Here is a 23054-nt window from a genome sequence, read left to right as displayed (position 1 = left end):
CTAATTTAGCAGGTCTGGGGAAGGGCCCAAGAACTCACATTTTTTTATGTATCCAGGTAATGGTACTATTGGTGGTCTGGGGCTCACACTTTAAGAATTGCTAATCTAGAGGAACTTCACAAGGAGAAAGGAGAAAAAATATGTTAAAAGATGTAGTTTATCAAAACTTTTGGTTTTAGCACACAAAATCAAAATTACAAAGAACATCTCAGCTACACAGGACACATTATGACTAGGGTATGAAAGTTTTGATTGGGAATGATGGTGAGGGCATAGTCCAGAGTGAGCAGGTGGATGCTTTTATTAAGGGGAAAAAAAACAAAATAAAATGGGAAAAGAAGTATAAGATAAAGGTAAGTTGGAAGAGAGGAAAAAGAAGAAAACATATGAAAAAGAGAAGAGAAGCTGCAGGTAGAATCAGTGCCCCCGAGTCCCATGGATCAGCAAATGAAAACTAGGGCTATTGGAAAGGCAGGAAAAGGCACTGGGTGATGGGAAGATAGAAGCCTGTGGGCAATACTGTGATACTGTACAGTTTTAAGTTCAGTCTTCTCCTAGGAAACAACCCTCTTTCCGAACAGCAGACATCTAATGTACTGATGATGGAAGAAAACCCATCCAAAAAAAAAAAAGATAGCCAGCCCAAAAGGCCTTTTCTTTCTCCTTATGGATACAAACCCTGCCCACGTATTCTATGTACCACAGACAGGCTGGAGATCTCTTTTGTAAATAAAAGAAAAAGAAGGTCTTTTCTCAATTTTTTTGCTAAGAAATAAACAAGTTTTATTTTAGAAGCAGTTTGGCCTAAGTATCAAAAGTCATTCTTGAATTGCTTCTTCTTTTCCTGACGGACTTAAATCTTGGCCTCATAATGAAGTGTCAAAATGAAATGGCTGGAAAAGTAATGACTGCAATTTTACCAATGGTTTCTAGGCTCTTTTGATTGAGTCATTGCTCCTTAGTAAAGCAGTAAGAAGACAGAAGCGTGGCTAACTATGAATAAAGGATTCTGGCAGCTTGGCTCCATTTTGGAATTAACCACAACCACCCTTCCCACCCTCATTCCTAACACTTTTTATATGCCCTTCAGGACATGTGCACACTCTAGTGAAAATGTCAGGAAACAATTACCCAAGTAAATACAGTTCATTCAATTCTATTTAACAACTGGAGTTAAGCAGATACATTTGTTTATGCATTTATTTATGTAACAAATTCCTCAGAATAAACTGAATTTGCAACTTCTCATGAAATATATAGGGATTTGAGTTTGCTCACTCCTCAAATGCAATCAGCTATTTCTAGGTATAAAAGAGAAAAGCTACTTATAATACTTCTCAAATACAAGACTGTGCATATTTTACAGAATATGGCACAATTATTACATTACATTATCTATAAAATAAACATAGAAACAACCATGCTCAGAGCTTCACAAACTCCAAATACAATAATTGCCTTGCTATGATTCACATATGGGAACATTACATTCCTATGAGCACTTAACTTTTTTCTTCATCAAAGTTTGATACCACCGCCCCTCAGGAATGTGTGCTTTCCTCTACACCGTTTATTGATTATTCCCACCTAGTCCATAAAACCTCTTCTAATGCCCACATCTGACTTCCTATGGCAGTTGGTATGCAGGTGAGTCATCTGGCATTTCTCATGTGTCATCTTATGTTGTTAAGTAGGACTTGTTTTTCATGTTGCTAAGTCTCATCTCCTGAACCACATTATAAGCAATTCAGGAAGGTCACCTATCTTTGAATCATCTTATTAAAGTGACTTCAGTTAGACCATAATCTCCTTGAGGGAAGGGACTTAACTGCTTATTTTGTTTTCCAAGGTAACTCCTAGAACCCTATCCTGGCATACAGCATACACTGGGCAAATACTTATAGAATGAAAGAATAATCATAGGTGCCCAAGAGATATTTGTTAGGTTGAATAATACAACTACTAATCTGCTATCAGCTGGATCTATGTTTGAATTAATTTTCCCATAGCTGTGTGATTTTCATTAATAATTCAAGACAAGTTCATGACTCTGTGGCCTAGCATTGCCCTAGGATACATGAAGGACCCAAACACACCCAAAACAGTAGAAATCACAGTTTGTATTCCTGAGGAATCCATGCTTCATTTCCAGGTCTCAAGTACTGCAGCCTTACTCTTATTACACCCTCTTCTTACCCAAACATACCTTTGTAAGCATGGTATCTTGCCAAAGATCAGGGCTATTGTTTTACACTGGAAATTAGCACATCAATCAGCACAATGATACAGCCAGCCAGACATCCTCTTTCAGGGATGGAAACCAAGGGAACTTAAGGCTATTGGCTTGCGGGTGGGAGGGTGGTATCACAAGCATGCCCCTTTGTGCTGAAATCCTCAACTCTCAGAAACAACTACTCAACCCTGGAAATCCCCTATCCTATTCCTCCACTTAAATTCATAGTTTTAAGAAGAGGATGTCCTCTATAATGCAACTCTTCATTCCGGCTGCTGCCATTGCTGAACAACTCTCACAGCTCAGGCTACTTTCTCCTATTTGTTTTTCTGAAAAACCACCAGACTTCTCCAGCAACAGAATTATTGGGAAAAGTTCCCTCCCTGGTGAACCCAGGAGCTTCCCTACGACAAGGAAGTGCCTTGCAGGGGGTTCCTCCTCCACATGTATTTTGAGAATGCCCACTATTTGGAGGGAACTACAGTTCTTCTATCCTGATTTTTGGTCAGCAGCTGATTGCAGCGCCGAGTACTTATTTAGTAAATTCAGCAGAGCCTTCCGTGTTCACTGGTAGAGGGGCTCTCACATTGCTTCAGTGGCCTGAACGCCAAGGGGTGCCACCTGAGAGGCCACATGACTATGTGTTCATGACAATCTTTGATCATCAGCCCCTTTGCAGGCCGCACTATTTATCTGACTCACTGAGTATTTGGTACATGAGAAAATTAATTGGCTCCTGGAACACAAACTTAGAATGGATGCAGTTTTCTGGGGATTATATAAAGGGTTTGTGAGGGTAAATTTCTAGTGCAAAGATCTATCTTGCTATATACATTGTCCAAATGAAGTCTTCCACTTTCCTGAACAATTTTCTGCTTCATCTGTCTTTCAAACAAACTACTTCATGGGCTAGCTGTTTAAAATAACAACAACAAAAAATTAAGAACTTTTAAAAACAGACAATAGAAAACTAGAGGAAGGAGGGTTTCTTAAAATTCACTCAACATTCATATTCAACCTATAGATTTTGGTTATATGATATATATTTTGCCTTAACTTAGACTCAAAAAGTTTCCAAAGGAAAACATATTGTCCCCAAACTTGTTCCTGTTCCTGATTTCTCTGTTTCCACCTTCTATTCTAGCTACCAGACTCTAAGCCACAGTCTTCCTCAAATCCTTCCTCTCACCTGATCCCCATTTCAAATTATTGTCCAGATCTGGCACTCCATGTCTCTCACAGGCAATATTAGCATGACCATGTAACCTAAGTCGTGCCTCACTCTAATCCATTCTAAACAAAACCTTTTAATACTCCACCAGCACCTGGTGAACTGTGTACCACTCCTAAACCAAGGGTTCAAGGACCTTTCCAGTTGAGTCAATGTGCCTTTTCAGGCTTTCTTCCTGCCACTACCTGTAATCTGGTCCCAATAACAGTAAAAACGTAAACCCTTAAACCATGTGCCCCTGTACTTAATTACCTTTTGCTCGTTCTGTTTCCTTAGTCTGGAAGTTCATCTACCCCTTCAAACACTACATTCCCCAAGGAATCTTCTACAATCACCCTGACCAGGTACACCCTCTCTCTTAATCTCCACAGTGTGGTGCTTGGGCATTCTCATCCTGTATTCCTTGCAGTTATTTATGAACTCAATATTCTCCTTGCCTTTGCCAAGGTATTTGTCTTCTGAGGGCTGAGAACAAGTATTACTCTTGTGGGAGTTTTCTGAAATACCCAGGGAACTGCCTTGCATTTAGTTAGAGCTCAATGCATTAAAAAATGTGTAGTTTCTGTATAAATAAGATACTACTGATGGAGCTGAAATGTCATTCTCCCCTCTATTGTACCCATTATTATCAAGCTCAAGCCAATGTTTGTCAGCCTCAGAAGATACCACAGTACTTTCATAATGGCCCTTATGATGAATAGAAATAATAGTCATTTATTAATCCTTGACCATTGGTCCATTCTTCATGCTTCATTGCAAAGCATTTTAGTCCTTGGTTTAAAATAACCCTAGCTCAATTTAAAAAATGGTTATTATGAACTCTTTAGTTGCAATTAGGAATGTGTATAAAGGGATCTGACAAAATAACATCTATTGTTTTTAGAGGAGCTACTCTTAAAACATTGATACTTAGTAGGTGACAAAAATAATAAATGCGTTCCTGGTTTAAGACATACTTCTCTAAAGTAAAAGTTATATGGAAGGCAGGATGAGCATGATGGGGTTTTGTTGTTATTCTTGATTTTATTTGTTAAATGTGTCCCTAAAGTATCTGACACTCAGTTAAAATGTTCATCTTTATAGTTTTTTCATGGGTATATCAGAATGCTTTCAGCTCTAAATAATGAAACCTTCAACTCAAGAAGCCTTAAAAATAATGAACATTATGTATGGTATTTAATATATATCATATATGTAGTTATCTATAATGTAATAATATAATATTATTTATAAAAGTAACATTTATTATCTCACATAAGAGGAAGCAGATGAGCTCCTTAAATTGATGATTCAGTGACACAGTGAGATTACATGGACCATATCTCCATTCTGCAGTCTACTGACTCCACCCCATCATGAGGCTGTTCCACTTGAATTTCCTTCTAGTAACAACTATGATTATAAGCTTTCTTGTTTTCCTCCAATGGGAAAGGACAAAGGGGACGTTTCTCTTAACGGTGGAAGAAAATCTGTCCTTTCAGTCTGATTGGCCAGTTCAGGTCAACTACCTACCCCAGGACAAACAGTTGTCTCCAGGGAAACACGAGGCATCAATTTGCTTACCCTTAGGCTTCTAGCGTAACTTCTAAAAAGGATGATAAGATTTCCATGGTTGGATAAGGCTCATTAAACGCATTTTGGGGAGGTATAAGTTACTAAGCATGCTGATAGTATAAAAAATAAAACATCAAACAACAGAGGAGTAGAGTGGATGCTGTGGAGTAAGTCATAATTGCAAATATGGACTGGCATTGCTGTTCAAACAGTGAGGATGACTGACTTCTTAAATTAAAAATGCAATTTTTCTGATGTAAGACTTTCTTACATTCACTGAGTGAGATTTTGCTACAAACAGGTGCCAACAGAATCAGCAGTGAAGAAATGGGTCTTTTTTAACGTGGAATATGAGTTTATGAAGTTCACCTTCCTCAGTGCTTGATTCCTTATACTTAGCAGAGGGCCTGGCACAGGTGAGATGTTCAAAAAAGTTTCTGCTTGAATAAACAAACATAAAGTGACTTTTATGAGACAATGCAGAGCGTGTCACTGAAGAGGAGGCCTGCATGACGAACCAAACTACCCCAATAAACAAAAACTGTTCAGTAAACTGCTGCTATGCTCCAAGCTAAAGATGTTTTGTAACCCCAGCAAATGTCCATGATGACACTGTAATTAAAGAAATATTATACTTCTGCCTTTATTTTTAAAAAAGGTAGAAAACTTAAACCACTACCAATTATCCTCAGATGAAAGCTCAACATTTGAAACATAACCCCTGCTTTCAACTGGCATTGCAACTGTACTATTTTGTTCTCATGAGAGCTCCATTCAGAAGTCACTTTACACATTCCGCAAAGACATCACACAATACAACTGGCCAGCCAAATAAAATGAGGTCCCTTGAATTTCCCTGTAGTTTGATAATAAAGAAAAGAGATTTGGCCAAAGCTTTCCCTCTTGCAGCCATCATCTTTCCACAGACTCCTGGATAAATGTGGCCCAGCTGTCTCACTGACCTTCCAGGACACTGGTACTTCCCGCTTCCAAATGCCAAGAAGTAGTCCAAGAAAGCATATTTGTCTAACTTTGCCTTTTTCCAACGTTCCTGTGGGAAGAAAGCATTTTTTTTTTCCAAAATCAGCCTAATATAAATAAGCTTAACTTAATTTCTCTAGGCTAAAAATGACCGTGCACAGCTAATCCTTGCATATAAAGTTGCAGAGTTGTTGGTAATTTTTTCCAACCTGTTATTCATATCAGACACAGTTGTGTTTTTGGAAGGTGAACTAGTAAATAAAAGGGTTTCAAAAGAATTCTGTTAAGTGGTAAATGTAGATGATAATGTAAATCAACCACAGAACTGACCTCAGAAGAGGAAGAAATATTTATAAGAAGGTCTCAGGCTCCGACATAAAATTGCCCTTGGTAATAAATTTAATAATAAGAGACACTGACAGTCTTGCCTGTTGGAAAAAACTTGGGCTGCAGAATGGATACATCTGGATGCCATTTTTGACAGTTTTACCTAAAAGCAGAGAATAGACTAAAAGACCTCTTAAGATTCCATTCAGCCCGGTAACTCTCCAGTTTTAAGAAATAGCAGAGCACAGTTTTAATTTGCCTTATTTTTTATTTTCTTCTATTCCTTAGAAACCAACAATAGGAGCTAACTTCCTGAAGAATATGAAATAAATCTTCTATCAAGACCAGGCATATTTACTTTAACATGACCTGCTGGTTTCACATAAAAATTTATTTTAAAGTTGGTGAAGATTATTTCAAAATCTTTTCTATTTGATTTGTAAGTGCTATTCTATCTATACTGAAAGTCTAATCTGTACTTTGTAGCCAACTTGATTCTTAGTTACCAGAGAACATGACTGCTTAATGGTATAGGCCTAGTTAATTTACACATTCATACTCCTGGCATAAGAGAAGTTAAAATCAAAGCACAGTGTATAATGAAAGAGATAACTTACAGGTTTGAACAATTCAGGTTCAGGAAAATACTTTGGATTTCTGTGTAGCCAAAATGGAGACAACATCAACAAGTCACCAGGAGGAACAGTGTAATTCTGTGATTAAAAAAAAAAATGGTTCGAAGTCATTTTTTTAAATCTACTTTAAAGAGAGTTTGGGTCATTGAATAAAAATAATGCTGCAACTATATGGTGGAGAAGACATCTTCACTTTATCATAAATCATTAGAAAATCTAACTTTTGCCTTGGAGGACCATTTCTATTTTCAAATGACTGGTCTCAATTCTGAGGATTAGTTACACACACATATATATATTTGGTTACACAGGAGAAAATAAATATTAGAGAAATGTGAAAAATTGAGAAACTAGCATAAGTTCTCTCTATTGCAGCTTTTGATGTTCAATATTGGAGTTTGCAGCAAGTTCTCTTGATGGTGGAACCACAATGGATCGCCAGGTTGTGGAAGAGCAAAGTTTAACTCTGAGGCATGACACTGGCCACAGTAGCACTGAGGACAGGGGCAGTGGGTGTCCATCCCTGGGGACACTCACGATAATGTCAGGGCAGGGTAGTGCATTTTTATTTTCACTCCAGCAGCAGCTGTTAGGGCAGAAAGAGTATGAAGACAACTGATTAGTGAGACATAGAACAAAGCAAGTGCTGTGCATTTATTTAATTGGTTTTGTGTTTGAGGTCACAGTGGTTAGGGGACTGAGCAAAAGCAGTGTTGCTTCAAGTAGCAGAATCGGCATGATCCTCCTCTATTCATGCTATAATAGGTTTTCATGATATAGAAACTATGCCAAGAACTAAAAACCATTTTATAAAATCACCCTTGCATCACCATGTTCAGGAACCTAGAACAAGGAGCTCTCCCACAGTATATAATCACTAAATAGCTACCAACTTTACTAGGGTGAAGACATGTTATTAGGACCTTCCATTGCCAAAGTTGGAAGCCACATCAATTGAACCCTGCATGATTCGGAAATGTCCTCAAGATATTTGCAAACACCTACTTTATGTTTATAGGACATTAGCACCTTACAATTCAAAATACGTCTTTTATGGTTGCAGGGAGAGGAAGGGTCATCATTGTTTTAACCCAGGAGAACCCCTGTTGGCTTCAAAGGGGGCTGGATATTGCTTGAGTTTGACAATTTCAGTACCATGATTGCTGGAGAGTCAGATCCAAAACTGGGAAGAGAGTGAGACTTTGCTGGTGCCCCCTTACCATTTTTAAAGTAGAAAGAGACCTGTGAAATCCCAATCCTGTCTGTTCATTCTACCTCTGCTGGAACTGGGGCAAAAAAAGCAAAAAAAAAGATAAATGAACAGCATAACAATACTGAAGGTTAAGGTAGCAGAAGCCAAACAGAACACAATTTCAGAAGTGCATCATATTGACTGGGCGGTGGCCTGTGCCTAAAGGTTTTTGGTTTGGGTCTGGGAAGAAAATGTTCGTGACAAATTTAAAAAATGTTATTATGAAATTATCCTGTGATAATCTCATATATTCAGCTCATGAAATAGCACAACGAGTCAGAGAAGTCCAGGACAGAGTGGGCTGAAGCCACATAAACCACACGGGAACTCAGAGAGAGAAAACGCATGCGGAAGCAACAGGAAAAAAATATCTACAAGGTGTATAGGAGGATCCTTATGTTTTTTTCTTCCTGTTTTGGTCATGGGCATAATTTGTAGAGATGAAATGGGAACTTTAAAGGAGAAGGATTTCAGGGTAAAAAAAAAAAAAAAACCCGAGGAAAAAGGAAATGAGAAAAAAAGGAAAGAATTACAGGAGAAAAGGAGGGAAATCATATTGCTGATTTTTTCTTTACCATCTTTCATAAGAAAATAAATGTGCTAGGAAGAAAAGGAAGGAAGGATGGAAGGAAGAAAGGAAGAAGGGATGGGGGAGGGAGAAAGGTAGAAGGAAGACAGATTTAAAAAATTTTTTAAATATCATTTACAAAAGCTGCAAAATAACTGAAACATTTAGGTACAAATCTAACGAAACATATACAGGATTTGTATGCTTAAAATAATAATCAAGATACCCACTAGCAGATAAATAACTACTCTATAATTCAACTAATTATCTATTAGCCAAAATAGAAATAAGGCCTAATAAAAATTCAATAAAAATTATAGCAATATTCTGAGTAATAAACACATTGCTCTACTCAACTGCACCAAGTTGTCTGTTTCCTCTCAAAGCATAGCCTTTTATACTCAGAGTTTAAAGTAATTAATAATTTGATTTTTTAAAAGCAAAAACTGTTAAAATCCCACTAAAACTAACTGCTATAATTTATGTAAGATCAGTTCAATAAGTGTTACATATAATAGATGTAAATCAGTTAAATAAACTATGTCTCCTTTGGATTTAGCAAGCTGCAACTTTTATAAAATTTATTTTTTTTATCTTTAGTGTTCTACTACTACACATTTTTCTTGGTTTATATCCAGGCACTCTCAATGTGTATAAGGAAAGCTAATGAGAGTGGAGGGCTGGCTAAATATGATCTATCTGGATAATGCAGACCCTAAGTCAAATCATTCTGTAAAAAATATTTTGTTCTGCCTGATTTATCGAATACTGAACTGAAAGTTGGTCATTTGCACATACCTTTCATAGAGCACTTGAGAATTTTCTGCCACCTTGCCCACAGAAAGGATCCCTTTCCCTCACTCAGCTGCTGATTGCTAATATCAGTTGCTATCACCCATGGCACTCCTGCTATCTGTTCCCATATCTGCAACTTGTGGCCTGAGACTGTCTTCTGGATATTCAAAAGAACTTTCCTCATACCCTGCATTCTTCAGCCTATTGCTGCTCAGAAATACTTGCTGGGTGGGTCAGCAGAGGAGAGATGTTTGATCCACCTGCTTGATTTAAATAGCATTTTACTAATTCTGATACAGAATCACATAGTCAATATGATTATTACAGAATTATGTTTTAGTTAAAACATTCACCAACTAATAAATATCTACACTAATAATATGTTGCTGAACATTTCTTAGTAGTAACCTGTTCCAGGGTCACTTAGTGCTTAATGGAACTTGAGGAATTATCAAATAATATATGGGCAAACTATGTATTTTTTTTCTAGCAGGTTGATTCTTTTAAAATCAAACCAAAGCTCACCAAAATTTTAACTGGCTTCAGCACTTTTCTAGCAATGACACCAGGAGCTCTTAAACGAATCGTTTCCAAAACACACCACTGAATTAGAGGGAGTTTCTTCAAGTCATCCTCAGACACTTCAATCTTATCTTTACCTATAAAGAGAATTTTTAAAAAAGATGGACTTTAAGAGGCCAGACAGTAATTTCATGCAAGCTCATCAACATAGGTTAAATACTGCTTCTGGAGACAAGTGTTAATATTACTATTGCTTTTTGCATGCCAAGCTTAGTAATTAATTGTTTCTTTTTGTCATTTTTCTCTTACCAAGATAAAATGTATGGCATAAAAAACCAAACTCTTGGTGACTACTGTAACACCATGGGTGGTATGGTATCCCACCTTGGTTCTCACAGTCCTACAGCTATCAAACGACTGAGACAGGCCCTGTCAGAAAGCTGTTCAATTTTTACTCACTTCATTCTTTCTTGTCCAAATTCTCATTCCACTTAAGGAAGCAGCAATAAAAGACTGACACAAAGTAAAAGATCTGAGAAACCACCTGGTTTACTTCTTCCACCTCTTCAATGCTGATTATGGTTTTGCCTTTGATTTGTTAATCATATATTTCAGAAGGCCCAAAAAGAATATTAGGAAAGGCACAATGGGACACGCGTATTACATCTGGAATGATGAGCTCGCCCTCTAAACACAGGTGCGTCAAATGTTCCTGATGTAACATGCATACCTCAGCTTATATTTAGATTGAAGGCACTTGAAAACACGCTGGGGTCAATCTTTTTATAACTCAAAGTATGGTCAGGGCCTTTAAGTCAAATCAGACATTTTAGTTAATGGTATTTCCAGTAAAACGTTTGCATTTTGAAAATTACTTAAAAGAAACTCAGCCCTTCAATTTGGTTTTGAATAGTATTTGCTTAATAAAAGTCGAGAGGATTGTCAGTTTAATTAGTCAACTTTCACATTGCTTCCCGACTACGTTGGGAATGAGTGGGTGAGAGTGGGAGGGAGGGTCTCCAACTTGCCTCTCTGACTCTGGATGAGGCTGGTCCTCAAGCAAGCCCATTCTGCAGGGGAGCTTTAGATGGGTTCTGTCTGGGAAACCTTATCTGTCTAACGACATGGAATTTCCGAGTAGCCAAAAGCAATTATTTTTGGTTAGTGGAGTCTGGGAGCCAGAGTTTTTGAGCTCTGGTTCTACAAATACCCATGGGACATCTAGGCACTCCATTCATCTTGACAGATTCTTCAGCACTGAGTAAGGACCAGAAGCTGATTTAGGCTCTGCTCGGGCTACAACAGCTATGGCATTCTTGCAACAAACTTAGTCTAGTAGGACGTAAGAGACAAGCACAGTTAACTGGAACACTACCCAGGCATGGAAAGATATTCTAAAATAGTTAACAGCATGGAGGGTTCATGTCCAACTAAAGGAAAAACAAAATATCCTGAGTATCTTTCTCTAATACTATAACCATAATTACTTCCTCACATGGAACACAGTAACTACATATCAAATTAACAAATGGTCCAACATCAACTTGGGGAGATGAGTAAGTGGATTTCCAGGCAATAGAAAGAAGAAGAACAAAAGGAAGACTGCAGAAAGCACAGGCATGTTCAGAACATGGCAATGTGTCTAGTTTGCCTGGAAGGTGGGATAAATGTGATAGGACAGTGAGATCCACAAGGGCCATACTGCAGATGGGCTTCAATACCAGTCTGGAAAATTTGGAGACTAGAAAATTTGTAGACTTCCTGTCTTGGGCCAAGAGAAAGTGAAAACCTCAGCAATGAAATAGAGGTATGCAGTACTTTATGTATAAAGCTCTTTATTAAGAGCTTCTGCTTATTTACTCAGGCCTGAATGACCTCACATTAAAAATAAGACAACTGGCCTTGTGGGCTATTTGTTTTAACCTTCACAGACATTTTCTCATAACACTTTTGCTTTTCCATAACAAGGACTAAAAAATAGTATGTATGAGTTTTGCATCTTCACAACCTAAATACCACAAATTTTCCAAATTGTATTCTAATAAACATTTGCAAGGTGTCAAAAGTGTCTAAAGGAGAAAAAAGATTTATGGCCAACTAACTATGGGAAATGTTAACATGCCATAGGTGATTCACTGGACATATTAGCATTTTATAGACTTTATAGCAGTAGAGATAGCTATTTGCACCAATATTTGCAAACTGTGTATGTATGGACATGTATCTTCTCCTACTAGCTATACAAGCATCTTCATTAGCTATTTAACTAGGACACAAAGGACACCTAGGTAGATAATGGCTATGGGTCATTTCTAAGATAATCCTTCAAAAAAACAAACCCTGCTTCCAATTTGTCTGAATATTACCAGCATATATCACATGTCTTGGCATGTATATGGCCTAATCTTCAACAAACAGTTATTAAGAACAAAAAGAATTATGACATCAGAAAACTATATTGATAAGCCATGGAAAGCTATTGGCATTAAATTTTTACTTACTTCACACTTTTCTTGAACTACCCCTGTGCCTTCTAAGCTATTTCAGAAAAATAATTTTAAAAAGCCATGGTTGGAATTATAAGTTCTTTATTTGAAAAAGGACTGAGGTTGTTTTGCATATGTATCAGGTATCATTACTAAATCAAGTGAACAAATATTTATTTGGCATTTAGTGGAGAGCAAAGTGCTAAGCATTTGTGGGGGATACAAGAAATTTAAGTTTTGAAGATCTTTACATTTAAGAAGATGATAAATTTTAAGAAAAAATTCAGAAGAAAAATGAGAGAAAAGGTAGATAAATGGTTTGCCCAGGTAGTGTTAAGATGAGAAATTCTAAGGTTTTAATTTATGAATTAGTTCATGAGTAACACACAAACTTAGAGCAGTGCCTAGAGCATGTGGTAAATATTCAATACAAGGTGGTGTTTATTTATTATTATTACCATTAGGATTACTGTGAATTTAGTAAAGACTCTAGAAACCACCCCTTCCTGACCTAATTTTGCTTCATAGCTAATAATGTTATTCTTTTTCCTGGAATCCTTGTTGGGAGAAAAGCTCCAGATTGGGAGCATATCTAATACTAATTGGATACCAGGTCTGGGGAATTTCAATCATCCATTCAATAGATATTTATTGAGAACCTCTCAGCAGAATGCAAGTGCTGCATATGAAAATGAATGGAATAGCCCTGGCTTTTAAGGAGTCAGAGTCTGATACAGAAGGCAAAGAACTAAAATTAGGCAACATGTGATAAGTGTTATCACATTAAAATGTTCAATGTGCTGTGGGGTATAGTGGTGACAGTGTCCAGACTGGGGTTGTGGGGGACAAGTAAGGAGATGTCAGAAAGGCTTCTCAGAAGAAGTAGAATCTGAACAAAGGATTAGATACACCAAAGTAAAGGGCATATTCAAATAACGGGATTCAGTTGGCTGGAATAGAGAGTTCAGTGCAGGAAGTACCTAGACCAAGGGCACTCCACTGAAGTCCTAGTCCGCCTACACCAGCTGAAGCCAGAGCTAATGACAGGAGGCTCCTTTATCCAACCTCTGAACGTGCCCAGGAGTGTCCAGGGTGCAGTTCTGGGCCTTCCTCTCTTTTCTATCCACACACTCTCTCTGGGGTATTCAAAGAAACCCTAGCTATAAAACACCATCAATGGACACCAAGAACTTTATTTTCTGCCTTAATCACTTTCTTGAACTCCAGATGATTTTTATCCAACTGGCTTCTTGATAGCTCTGCTTGCATGTTTAAAAAGCATCTCAAAGCACAAATTGACCAACACGGAACTCTTCATTTTTCCCACTGTAATAAAGCCTTTCCTTCTGGTCTTGCCATCACTGAAAATGGTAGCAATGTTTGACCAGTTGCTCTAGCCTAAAACCTAGGAGTCATCGATGACTCACTCCTTTGCCTTTTACTCCCATTTAATCAGTCACCAAACCTGTTGTTTCTGCCCAAGAACTAGATCTTACTTCCATTCACATCACTCCATCTTCATAGCTAGTACTCTTGGCCAAGCCACCATCATTTCTCACCTGGTCCATGGTAATAACCACCACTGTGTTCCTCGCTCCCACCTGGCTCTTCTGCAATCCCTATGTAAATCAGACTAGGTCAGTACGCTAGCAGATCCTTAAAGGCTTCAATGCCATTTAGAATGAAATCCAAAGTTCTCATTTTGGTAAGTAAGACCCTATCCATCCTTCTAATCTCATTCCTGGGGGCCATGTGACCTTTGTAAAGTGTTCAACCTCTCTGCGCTTCAGTCTGCTCATTTATAAAATGGGAATATTGAAAGTATCTGCCCTATATGATTGTTGTTAGGAATTAAGGAGTTAATATATGTAAAAGTTTTACCATTATACCTGGCTCATGGTAAAACTCAGTAAATGCTACTTATTATTATTATTTCTTCTGCCTGTTTCCAACTGTTTGAAAGGCTGTCCCCTTCTTACCCTTCAGACGTCAGCTCAACAGCTCCTTAGGGAACCCTTCCTTGACCAGCTCAGCTAACATGTCCCTAATCACTATCATGCCAATCTATTTCCTTTATAGTTCCTATTAATATATGAGATAATTTGGCTGACTGTTTATTGTTGAGCTCCCCAAATAGGATGTGATTCCATGTGTTTCAGAATCTTGTTCTTTCTATTTTTTGATGTATCTCCAGTATCTAACTCAGTACCTAGCACATGGTAGGCACTTGATAAATTTTTATTAAGTGGATGTATGAGTAAATGTCTAAAATAGTAGAAGGGGAGATCAAGTAAGAAGTTTTAGTCTGTATAAGAGCACTGGGAGGGATGCAGAGGAGAAGTCAAACTCTAAAGACATTTATGAGGGAGAATGTGAATATTTTCAAATAAATAAGAATTTACTGAAAACCTGGTAAATGCTAGACCAGTGCTCCTCAAACATTAAGCATCCTCAAACATCCCTGTCCCCTAGGAGGCTTGTTAAAACAAGGATTCCAGCTAAACTTAACCTCAGTTTCTGATTCAGCAGGTCCAAGGTGGGGCCTGAGAATCTGCATTTCTGGCAAGTTCCCAGGTGATGCTGATGTGCTGGTCCAGGGACCACACTTTGAGAACCGTTGTGCTTGATTAAACAAGCAGAAGACATCCTTGGATTTTATTCACTAAATACTATGGGTTTAAAACAGTGCTATTACCAGTTTTTAAATTACCTCTTTAATAAAATGGAGGTAAACATACTTGCTGGGTGAAAAATATGATTTAAATCAGAAATCCTGAATGGATTTTGACACCAAAAGTCAGTAGCTTTTATTAGCATGAAAATACAAAATGGGGGAGTTTTATTTCTTATTATGAACCATAAAACCTGATAATGGGATGATTAACTTTGACTGAAATTTTGACCATCTAGAATTTCAGAACTGGTCCAAAATTATATTGTTGTCACAGCTACAAAGATGTTATCTTCATCTAAAGAGATGTCAATGTGCCTTTGGAGGTCCTGACTTGAGCTTACATGTAGCCACACATAGTGGGCCCTATACCTCTTCTCCCCTTTATGAGGACATAGCTGAGGGCATGGGTTGGCAATCTATGGCCAGCAGGCAAAATCCAGCTTATTGCCTATTTTTATAAGTACAGTTTTATTGCAATACAACACTCATTTGTTTACGTGTCATCAGTAGCTGTTTTCACAGTATAATGGCAGAGTGACAGAAACGTTATGTCCCATAAAGCCTAAAATATTTACTTTCTGGTCTTATACAGAAAAATCTTGTCAGTTTCTGATGAAGAGTCATCAAGTAGATAAGATACTGATTTGTTCCTCATTGTACCTCCTATTGCTCAGAAGCCCAGATTTTATTACAGTATTTGAATTTTACAAGTATAATAAATTCTGTATGGTTTTCATTGCACATATCTCTTACATAACCAAGTCAAGTGGACAATGGCTAGCATAGTATCTAAAAACTCCTGCAAAATATGGCTAGCACAGAAAATATAGACTACCTCTCAGGAAAAGAAACATCTTTATTTAGAATATACTCTACCATCATGGCCCTCAAATTACATCAGAAGCCCAGAGGGCACTTGGAAATATAATGTTAAGGAAACCGATTTCCTGATACTTACCTTCAACATTAACCCTTCTCTAAAGCTGGTTTGTCTAAGAAAAGACCATGATCCAGTTCTCTTTTGTCACCTTCCTAATATAATCACCTTTTTCTTCAGTTTACAATAGAAACCTGGCCTTTCAGCCATCTTGATATTTACTGTGGTGAATTTTCCCTGTGGTGCAAGAATCTCTTGGGTGCCAAACCAAAGGGCAACTAGAGAGCACATAGTTCGTAAAGGAGAGGTCCTTGAAGATGAAGTAAAGCAGACACAGAAAAGAAATCCTGTAAGCAGATGGGTCTTACTTCGTCTATTTTGTCCACTAGCCCCTGCACACAAACCATGTATCTGTTTCCATGTTTGTCCAAGTGTTTATCTTGGAATTAGAATTCAAAAGTGAGATGAGGGTTACAGCAACACATATTAACATGTTTATTTGAACTGAAAAAACTAAAACAGATACTTTCTGTCAGAAAACAAGTTGAATTGGTTACTTAGTTTGATAATAAGTACTGGCCTTGGGAATTAGGTTAATCGGCAGCCATTTCCCATAACTGAGTGAACTGAATCTATAATTTTTCATATTTAAATATTTTAAATAGACTAAAAGCATGAGATAATATAAAAGAAATGTCCTCCTTTGCAATTACTGAAACACAAGATAACAATTTTTACATGTCGAATTAAAAATGCATTAGGGAATCCAAGATTCTTTTAGTGTGTACTTGAATAAAAAAAAGAAAAAGAAAACCACTAATTACATATAATAGAAGACAAAGCCTGAATACCTGTGGTGAGACAAAGGGAGAAGTCAGCGGCTAACGCCTTCCAGGTAAGTAAGACAAGGCAAAGATTTAAGAGAAGAGAAGAAACCCAGCCAAATGGCAGGTGACTGAGGACCTAGTAGAAGGCCAGGAAAATTCTCTAAGGGGGAATGGCAGAGGGGACATTTAAGAACAGGAGAAATATTCAATTTTATGTCAAATACTCGATTTTGAGTTGTTTCTGGCTACAATGTAATTTTCCCTTTCCTTGTCTAATATTTTGATAAACTCAGCTGACACATAACCTTAAGTTAACACTTGGGGAAATAAAGATCTGGGTGATATCCAGTAAGGCAAGATAATACAGAAAAGAGGCCAGACGTGCCAGGGAAAAGAGTAGAAATGGAGAAATCAGCAAATGCAAGAGCCAGGAGTCAAGAGAAAGCTACAAGATACCCAAGCCTCTACCTCTTGCCACCTCCCCCATTTCTCCCTCCAAAGATCTCTAGAACTCTGGAATGGGGCTCAACCCAGTTTCACCTTTGTCTTGAAAACCAAGGTGGCCTCCATGAGCCAGGGCTCTTGATAAATGTACGTGATAAATAAATGAACAGTAACCTACAATTCAGATTCTAAATCTTACTTTTAAAAAAAAAAATTGTTTTCTCTTTAAAAATCTACTTAGAGCATCTACACTGGACAAAGACACCAAAGATCCCTCTTGTTTGAGGAAAGGGAACAAGCTAAGTGGGTATACTGAATTTCTGGTGCATTTGCAAGGACATGAAAGTTACCCAAGTTTTGGCTTGCTGACATGCAACACCCTGGTCAGGAGCAGCTAGAAAGTTATTTCAAAGACTGATATGTCATAGTAAATTTTAAATACTATTTTCAGTATATCCACTTAGCTAATTCCCAAACACCAAGCCAACTCTGGGCTCTACATTTATTTTCTTGTTCCTTTTCCTCAAACAAGGTTGACTATGTGGCCCCAGACAACCAGATTATTGTCTATTTGTCTCTTCCACATTCTTTATTCTTTATCCTGTAAAAGCTTCATACCCACTTTTCATCCTACTTTGCAGATCTCCAAAAGGATACTGTCCCTTCCACAAAGTGTTAATAAAGTTTGTATCACCTACATTGCTGCTTCAATCACTTTTTAAACAAAGTGTATGAAAAATGGAGACTACATTTGGAAAATGATATTTTGATAAAATATTTTTAGTTTCTCAAGTCCCAGTGTGATGCTGGAAAAATAAGGTAATATTCTTGGACTGGACAAAGAAAAAGAAAAGGAAATATGCTACGTTTTCAAACATCTTTAGGTTAAAGACCTTTCTTATTATAACTCTTAGAAATGGCTCTGTACCCACACTGTGCATATTTCAATGCACATCTGTGGTTTGTTCTTCCAACATTTTGACTCTAAAATTAGAAGCCTCCACTGGAAGAATGCCAAGGTAATCATGAAAAGGGGTAGAGCCTAACGGAGATGGGGACCAGTACAGAAGACAGCCAGCCAGGGAAGAAGCTATGGGTAATTTGGGGTAAGATTAAGAAACCATCTGTTTAACTCTTGGCATAAATGCAATGAAAGTCAAACCAAATCGTAGGATATTTGAAACCAAGTAAAAGAAAGGATGATTCTTGCATTCAGAAATAGCAAAGAAGTGTTCCTAAAATATTATATATAGTTATGGGACTCCACACGCATGGACAAGCATGCTATAACACAGTAACTATGAATGATATTTGTGAAGGATATGTTGTAGGTTGAAATTCTATTACTTCAGTCATTTATTCACTCAATATCAATTTGCTTCAAGCTGTTACATGCCAGCCCAAGTGTAGGTGCTATAAGAGATAGGAAGAGAATAATACTGACTCATTTATTGACCATATAATGTCATAAATACTTTGGACCACTTCATGTATTCCCCGAAACTACCTGCCAGGTATCAAGCCTCAGAAAGGTTAATGTGTCCAAGGACGAAGCTTGAAACTGTCAGAACAGCCATTTGTCCACACTGAAAGCCCTTACTCTTGCCTACTGTGTCCCACTGCTTCCCCTGAGAGGAGAAAGGAATGGGAAGGACACAGTCACCATCTTAAAGGAATTTGGACACAAGGACACAAAATAATATCTGGAGAGGGGTAACTAGAACATAAATTTCTTAAGAGAGGATTCAAGCGTCAGTGGCACTCATCCCCTCTCCCCTAGGGCTGGAGCTTCAGCTAAGCCTAAAAGGATGAGTAGGACTCATCCAGACAGAAAGAAAAGCAACTTCAATTCCGAAGTTAATCATAAACTTATGATTTCTTGGACTTAAAAAAAAGGAACATGACTCAAATAGAATCACTAACGTCAGTCACTCTTTGAGAGGCAGCTCTGGGCACCCCATCTCATCACACAAACACGCACAGAAATAGGAAGTAAGCAAATAAATAGATAACACCTAAAATCTGTGTCTATAGTCCATTACACAAAGATTTAACTAATAATCTGGGGGAAATAATTCATGTTCTGATAGGGAAAAAAATTAATTGGTGAGTCATTCAGATATTTTAAACTTAATTCTGAGGAGACTGAATCACAAGGTGGGGTTGCCCAGTGGGGCTGAACACTGAGGAGTCCTGCGCTTTCCCACGTGTGAACGACAGGTGTATTTACCACCAAGGAAAGCAAATCATGAACTCCCACTGAAATTTGCAGAGTGCACCTCTACACATTCCACCACCTCTTTCTTTACTTTTAAAAGCATGGATTCTCGGTTCTGTTTGCTGTTCTGCACTGGGAGGTAAGCGTTCCTTCACAGAGTTGCCTTTTCATATTCTTGAGCAACCCAATTAAACTATTTAAAATGAAGGTGCGCGCAAAAGGTCATGGTACACATGAACCTGGGATTCAAATGTATGAGATAAAAGTTGAAAAATAAAGAAACTGATATAATAGCCTTAACCAATGATTTCTACCAAAATTTGGCTAAGAAATTTGCTTCCCAAATGTTATAGTAATTTCTTTAAAAACTGTAATGAAATAATAAAAGCTAGTATTTAGATTGTTACTTAGGGAAATTATGTAATAGCTTTGAAAAACATACAGTATTTCTAAGACTTCTACTCAAAAATAATGAAGCAATGGCATCAATTGCTCACAGAGAATAAAGGCAGGAAACTAGTTTTCTGTCATCAGAGATGACAGAATTTTCTTAACCAGAGATCTCAAGGTAAACTCTTGAACAAAGTCAGTTTTTAGAGAACAGAGACAAAGCTAAAGTGAGATAGTGAAGAATTTCTAATATTCTAGAGGGGGGAACAAAAAGAATATTTTACAGCCCTCCCTTCATTTCAGGAATTTTAAAAACTTCAATATAAGTAATGTTCTGAAATTCAATTAAAAAGTTATACCTCTGTTTTGTTCCAGGAATATTTTGTTATATTTACAGAATTGCTATTTCCTTCTCAGGAGAAAACTACATTCACTGGAAAAGGTTAGCATATCTCAAATATGGAGAGTAGGAGTGGATAAAATGTCCTGAAGTAGATAATAGGTTTTATATGTCAAATGACCCTCTAACAGTTATTTATAGGTAGTGAGAATGTGCTGGTTACAGACTTCTGGAAATTTTCAGTGAGATGAAGATTTATTTGCTGACTTGTCTCCCAAATGGGGAAAGCAGTAAAATTCTTTCTATAATTATTATTCTTATGAATTAAAAAATATATATTGTGAAACCCATCTTTAATTACTGGAAAGAAAAATTAAGTTTAAATTTCAGATAAAGACCCCAATGACCTTTCCCTTCTTCAAATATGTATTTCCCTCTATTCCTGCAGACTAAGAGTTAGTGAGAGAAATGCCTAGAACAGGGGTAGACTAGAACTGAGAAATGAAAAATCGCAGGGATAGGAAGAAAAGAAATGATAGAAGAATTAATGAGTAAACAAGGTCACAGAGCTAAGTTGTTTAATTAAGGTGCAAATTAGGAGGGACTTAATTTTTCTGCACAATAAAGCCCAGGTTTTCCCTAATGTGATGTCACATTTGGGGCTGGACCTTCTCCAGGTAGTCTGAGCCATGAGACCAGACCCCATCGATATCAGTGGGACCCAGAGCACATCACAATGAATGTCTTTAATAGGAAAAACCAAGTTTAAATGACTTTCTAGAGCAGATGTGAAAGGAATGAAGCAGATTTAAAAGACTGTGTCAAGAAAGGGAGAGGCTGTTTTGCTTTTATGAAGGGAGGGACTGATGGAAAAGATATTGGGTAGTGAGGCCTGAGAAAGAAAAAAGGGGTTGCCTTGTGTAGGAGAGTTAAGCTTTTTAATAATTCAGCCTACCAGGGAAGACAATCTTCCGATCTCTAGACCTTCCCCACCCCCTCTTCCTCTCCTCTCTACCTTTTTCCTTTTCTCCCTCTTAGAGGAGGAAATGCCCAGATCCTTCTAGGAATGACTCTGGAGTTATGGCATTTGAGGCTGTAAAATAAGTGGTGTTTATTGGTTACCTCAAATAAGTCGGGAGTAAATAAGATTTTCCTAACACACACAGAGAGACAGAGACAAAGGAAAGGATAATGAATTAATTAAAGAAAGGGCTGATCCCTGGAGGTCATCTAGTCTACTTCCTCAAGATATTTCTCATGAAAAATGGACCAATAGCAAGAAGAGGGCCACTCAGGGCAGCTCTAGAGTTGAGAAAACCTATGCAAAAGATCAGATTTTTCTACCTTTCTTGAAAACAATATGGTTTGCTCTACCATATCAAGCAAAGCAGAAGCTTATTGTCCTGAGGCCCTTCAAAAAATTGGTTTAAAAATCAGTGTTCTGTGTTATCTCCCAATTTTTCTTTAATACAAAAAAAAAGATGTATTCTTTAGGGGTTTTTTTCTTACAAAACATTAACTTTCTTCATTACTATGCATACACATTAGGGCACATGTACATTATGTTAGGCTGGAGGAAGGAAAAACAAGGACATGCAAACAGAACAGAGAGATGCCATAGGGGGAGAACAGAACAGACCCCAAGGTCCGTGCCTTATGTGGAAAGGGGACAGCTCTCCCTGAATTCCATCCTTCTGATGTGCCAACTAAGACCCGGATGTCAGCCTCCTCCCTCTTGGAAGGAAAAAAGTTTCTAGTTGTCTATTATGTCACCTTTAGCCAATCATACCTGTCCACGCCCCCTAGGATAGCTTGCCCACTCCTCCCCCTCCTAACCCCTTGTAAGCCCCAACCTCCCTGACCAGGTGTGACTTCCCCGGCCTGTGATAGCCAGACTGCGGAACATCACCCCAGAGTTGCACTCAAATAAACTACCTGGCCCTTTGTTGCCTCTCTTCGCCTGATTATTTTGGCTAAAATTTATCTTACATATTACTGTACAGTTTGGTGAGAAAGATGTTAAGTTAAATTTTTAGGAAATTCAAGACAGTGATGAAAGCAGGTGAAAGATGATGAAGTATCTGGTAGACTATGACGATATGTGCTTTTTAGTTCACTGCTGCTCCCTATCAATTTTTATAGGTAGAATCTCTTCAATGACTACAGGTTTCTAGAATATTATGAATTCATTGCAAATGTTCATAGTTGAGAAACTTTTGCCTCAAGAATGTGAAACAGAAGTATTACTTTTTAAATACTGCTTAGTTATGAAAGAAAAGATTGTGAATTTGCTTTTAGTTAGCAAAGGTAATCAAACAAGAGGCATGCTGAGCAATTGTTTTTTTCTGTGCCAACTGTGGTCTCTTTTGTTATAGCAGCTTTATAATAAGTTTTAATATCTGGTAGGGCAATTCTGGCCTTACAAATTTTCATTTCTAACAATTTTGATTTCTAATCACACTTATTCTTCAAAAAATATTTAAGTGATTTAGTTAATTTCCCACCAAAACCACTGGAATTCTCATTCAAATTAATTAAGTATATATTAATTTGAAAAGGGTTGGCATATTCACAATATTAAGCCTTCCCATCCAAAGGCCTGGTATGCCTTTTTCTTTATTTTGTTCTGTTTTTTTAAAGACATATTTTTATAAAATGTTATAATTCCTCCAATAGGTTGTCCTAACCCAATTTCTTTAT

General features: G+C 37.5%; 1 protein-coding gene across 4 annotated transcripts in view; it reads right to left on the bottom strand.

Annotated features, from left to right (window-relative positions):
* Nucleotides 1-23054, bottom strand: part of LOC118933274 (24-hydroxycholesterol 7-alpha-hydroxylase) — a 90988-nt gene that overhangs the window by 19634 nt on the left and 48300 nt on the right. For 2 of the 4 annotated variants that reach the window (XM_057494397.1, XM_036927396.2), the window contains exons 8-10: nt 10102-10235; nt 6944-7039; nt 5981-6069 (exon numbers count right to left, since the gene is read on the bottom strand). In XM_057494397.1, coding sequence (XP_057350380.1) covers nt 5981-6069; nt 6944-7039; nt 10102-10235 — 319 coding nt within the window. The remainder of the gene's footprint in view (nt 1-5980; nt 6070-6943; nt 7040-10101; nt 10236-23054) is intronic. The other 2 variants (XM_057494398.1, XM_036927397.2) reach the window with 2 other exon arrangements.

Source organism: Manis pentadactyla, chromosome 16 (assembly GCF_030020395.1).
Source record: "Manis pentadactyla isolate mManPen7 chromosome 16, mManPen7.hap1, whole genome shotgun sequence".
NCBI lineage: Eukaryota > Metazoa > Chordata > Mammalia > Pholidota > Manidae > Manis > Manis pentadactyla.
The sequence above is the reverse complement of the archived record's forward strand: the minus strand, read 5'-3'. Positions and strand labels throughout refer to the sequence as shown.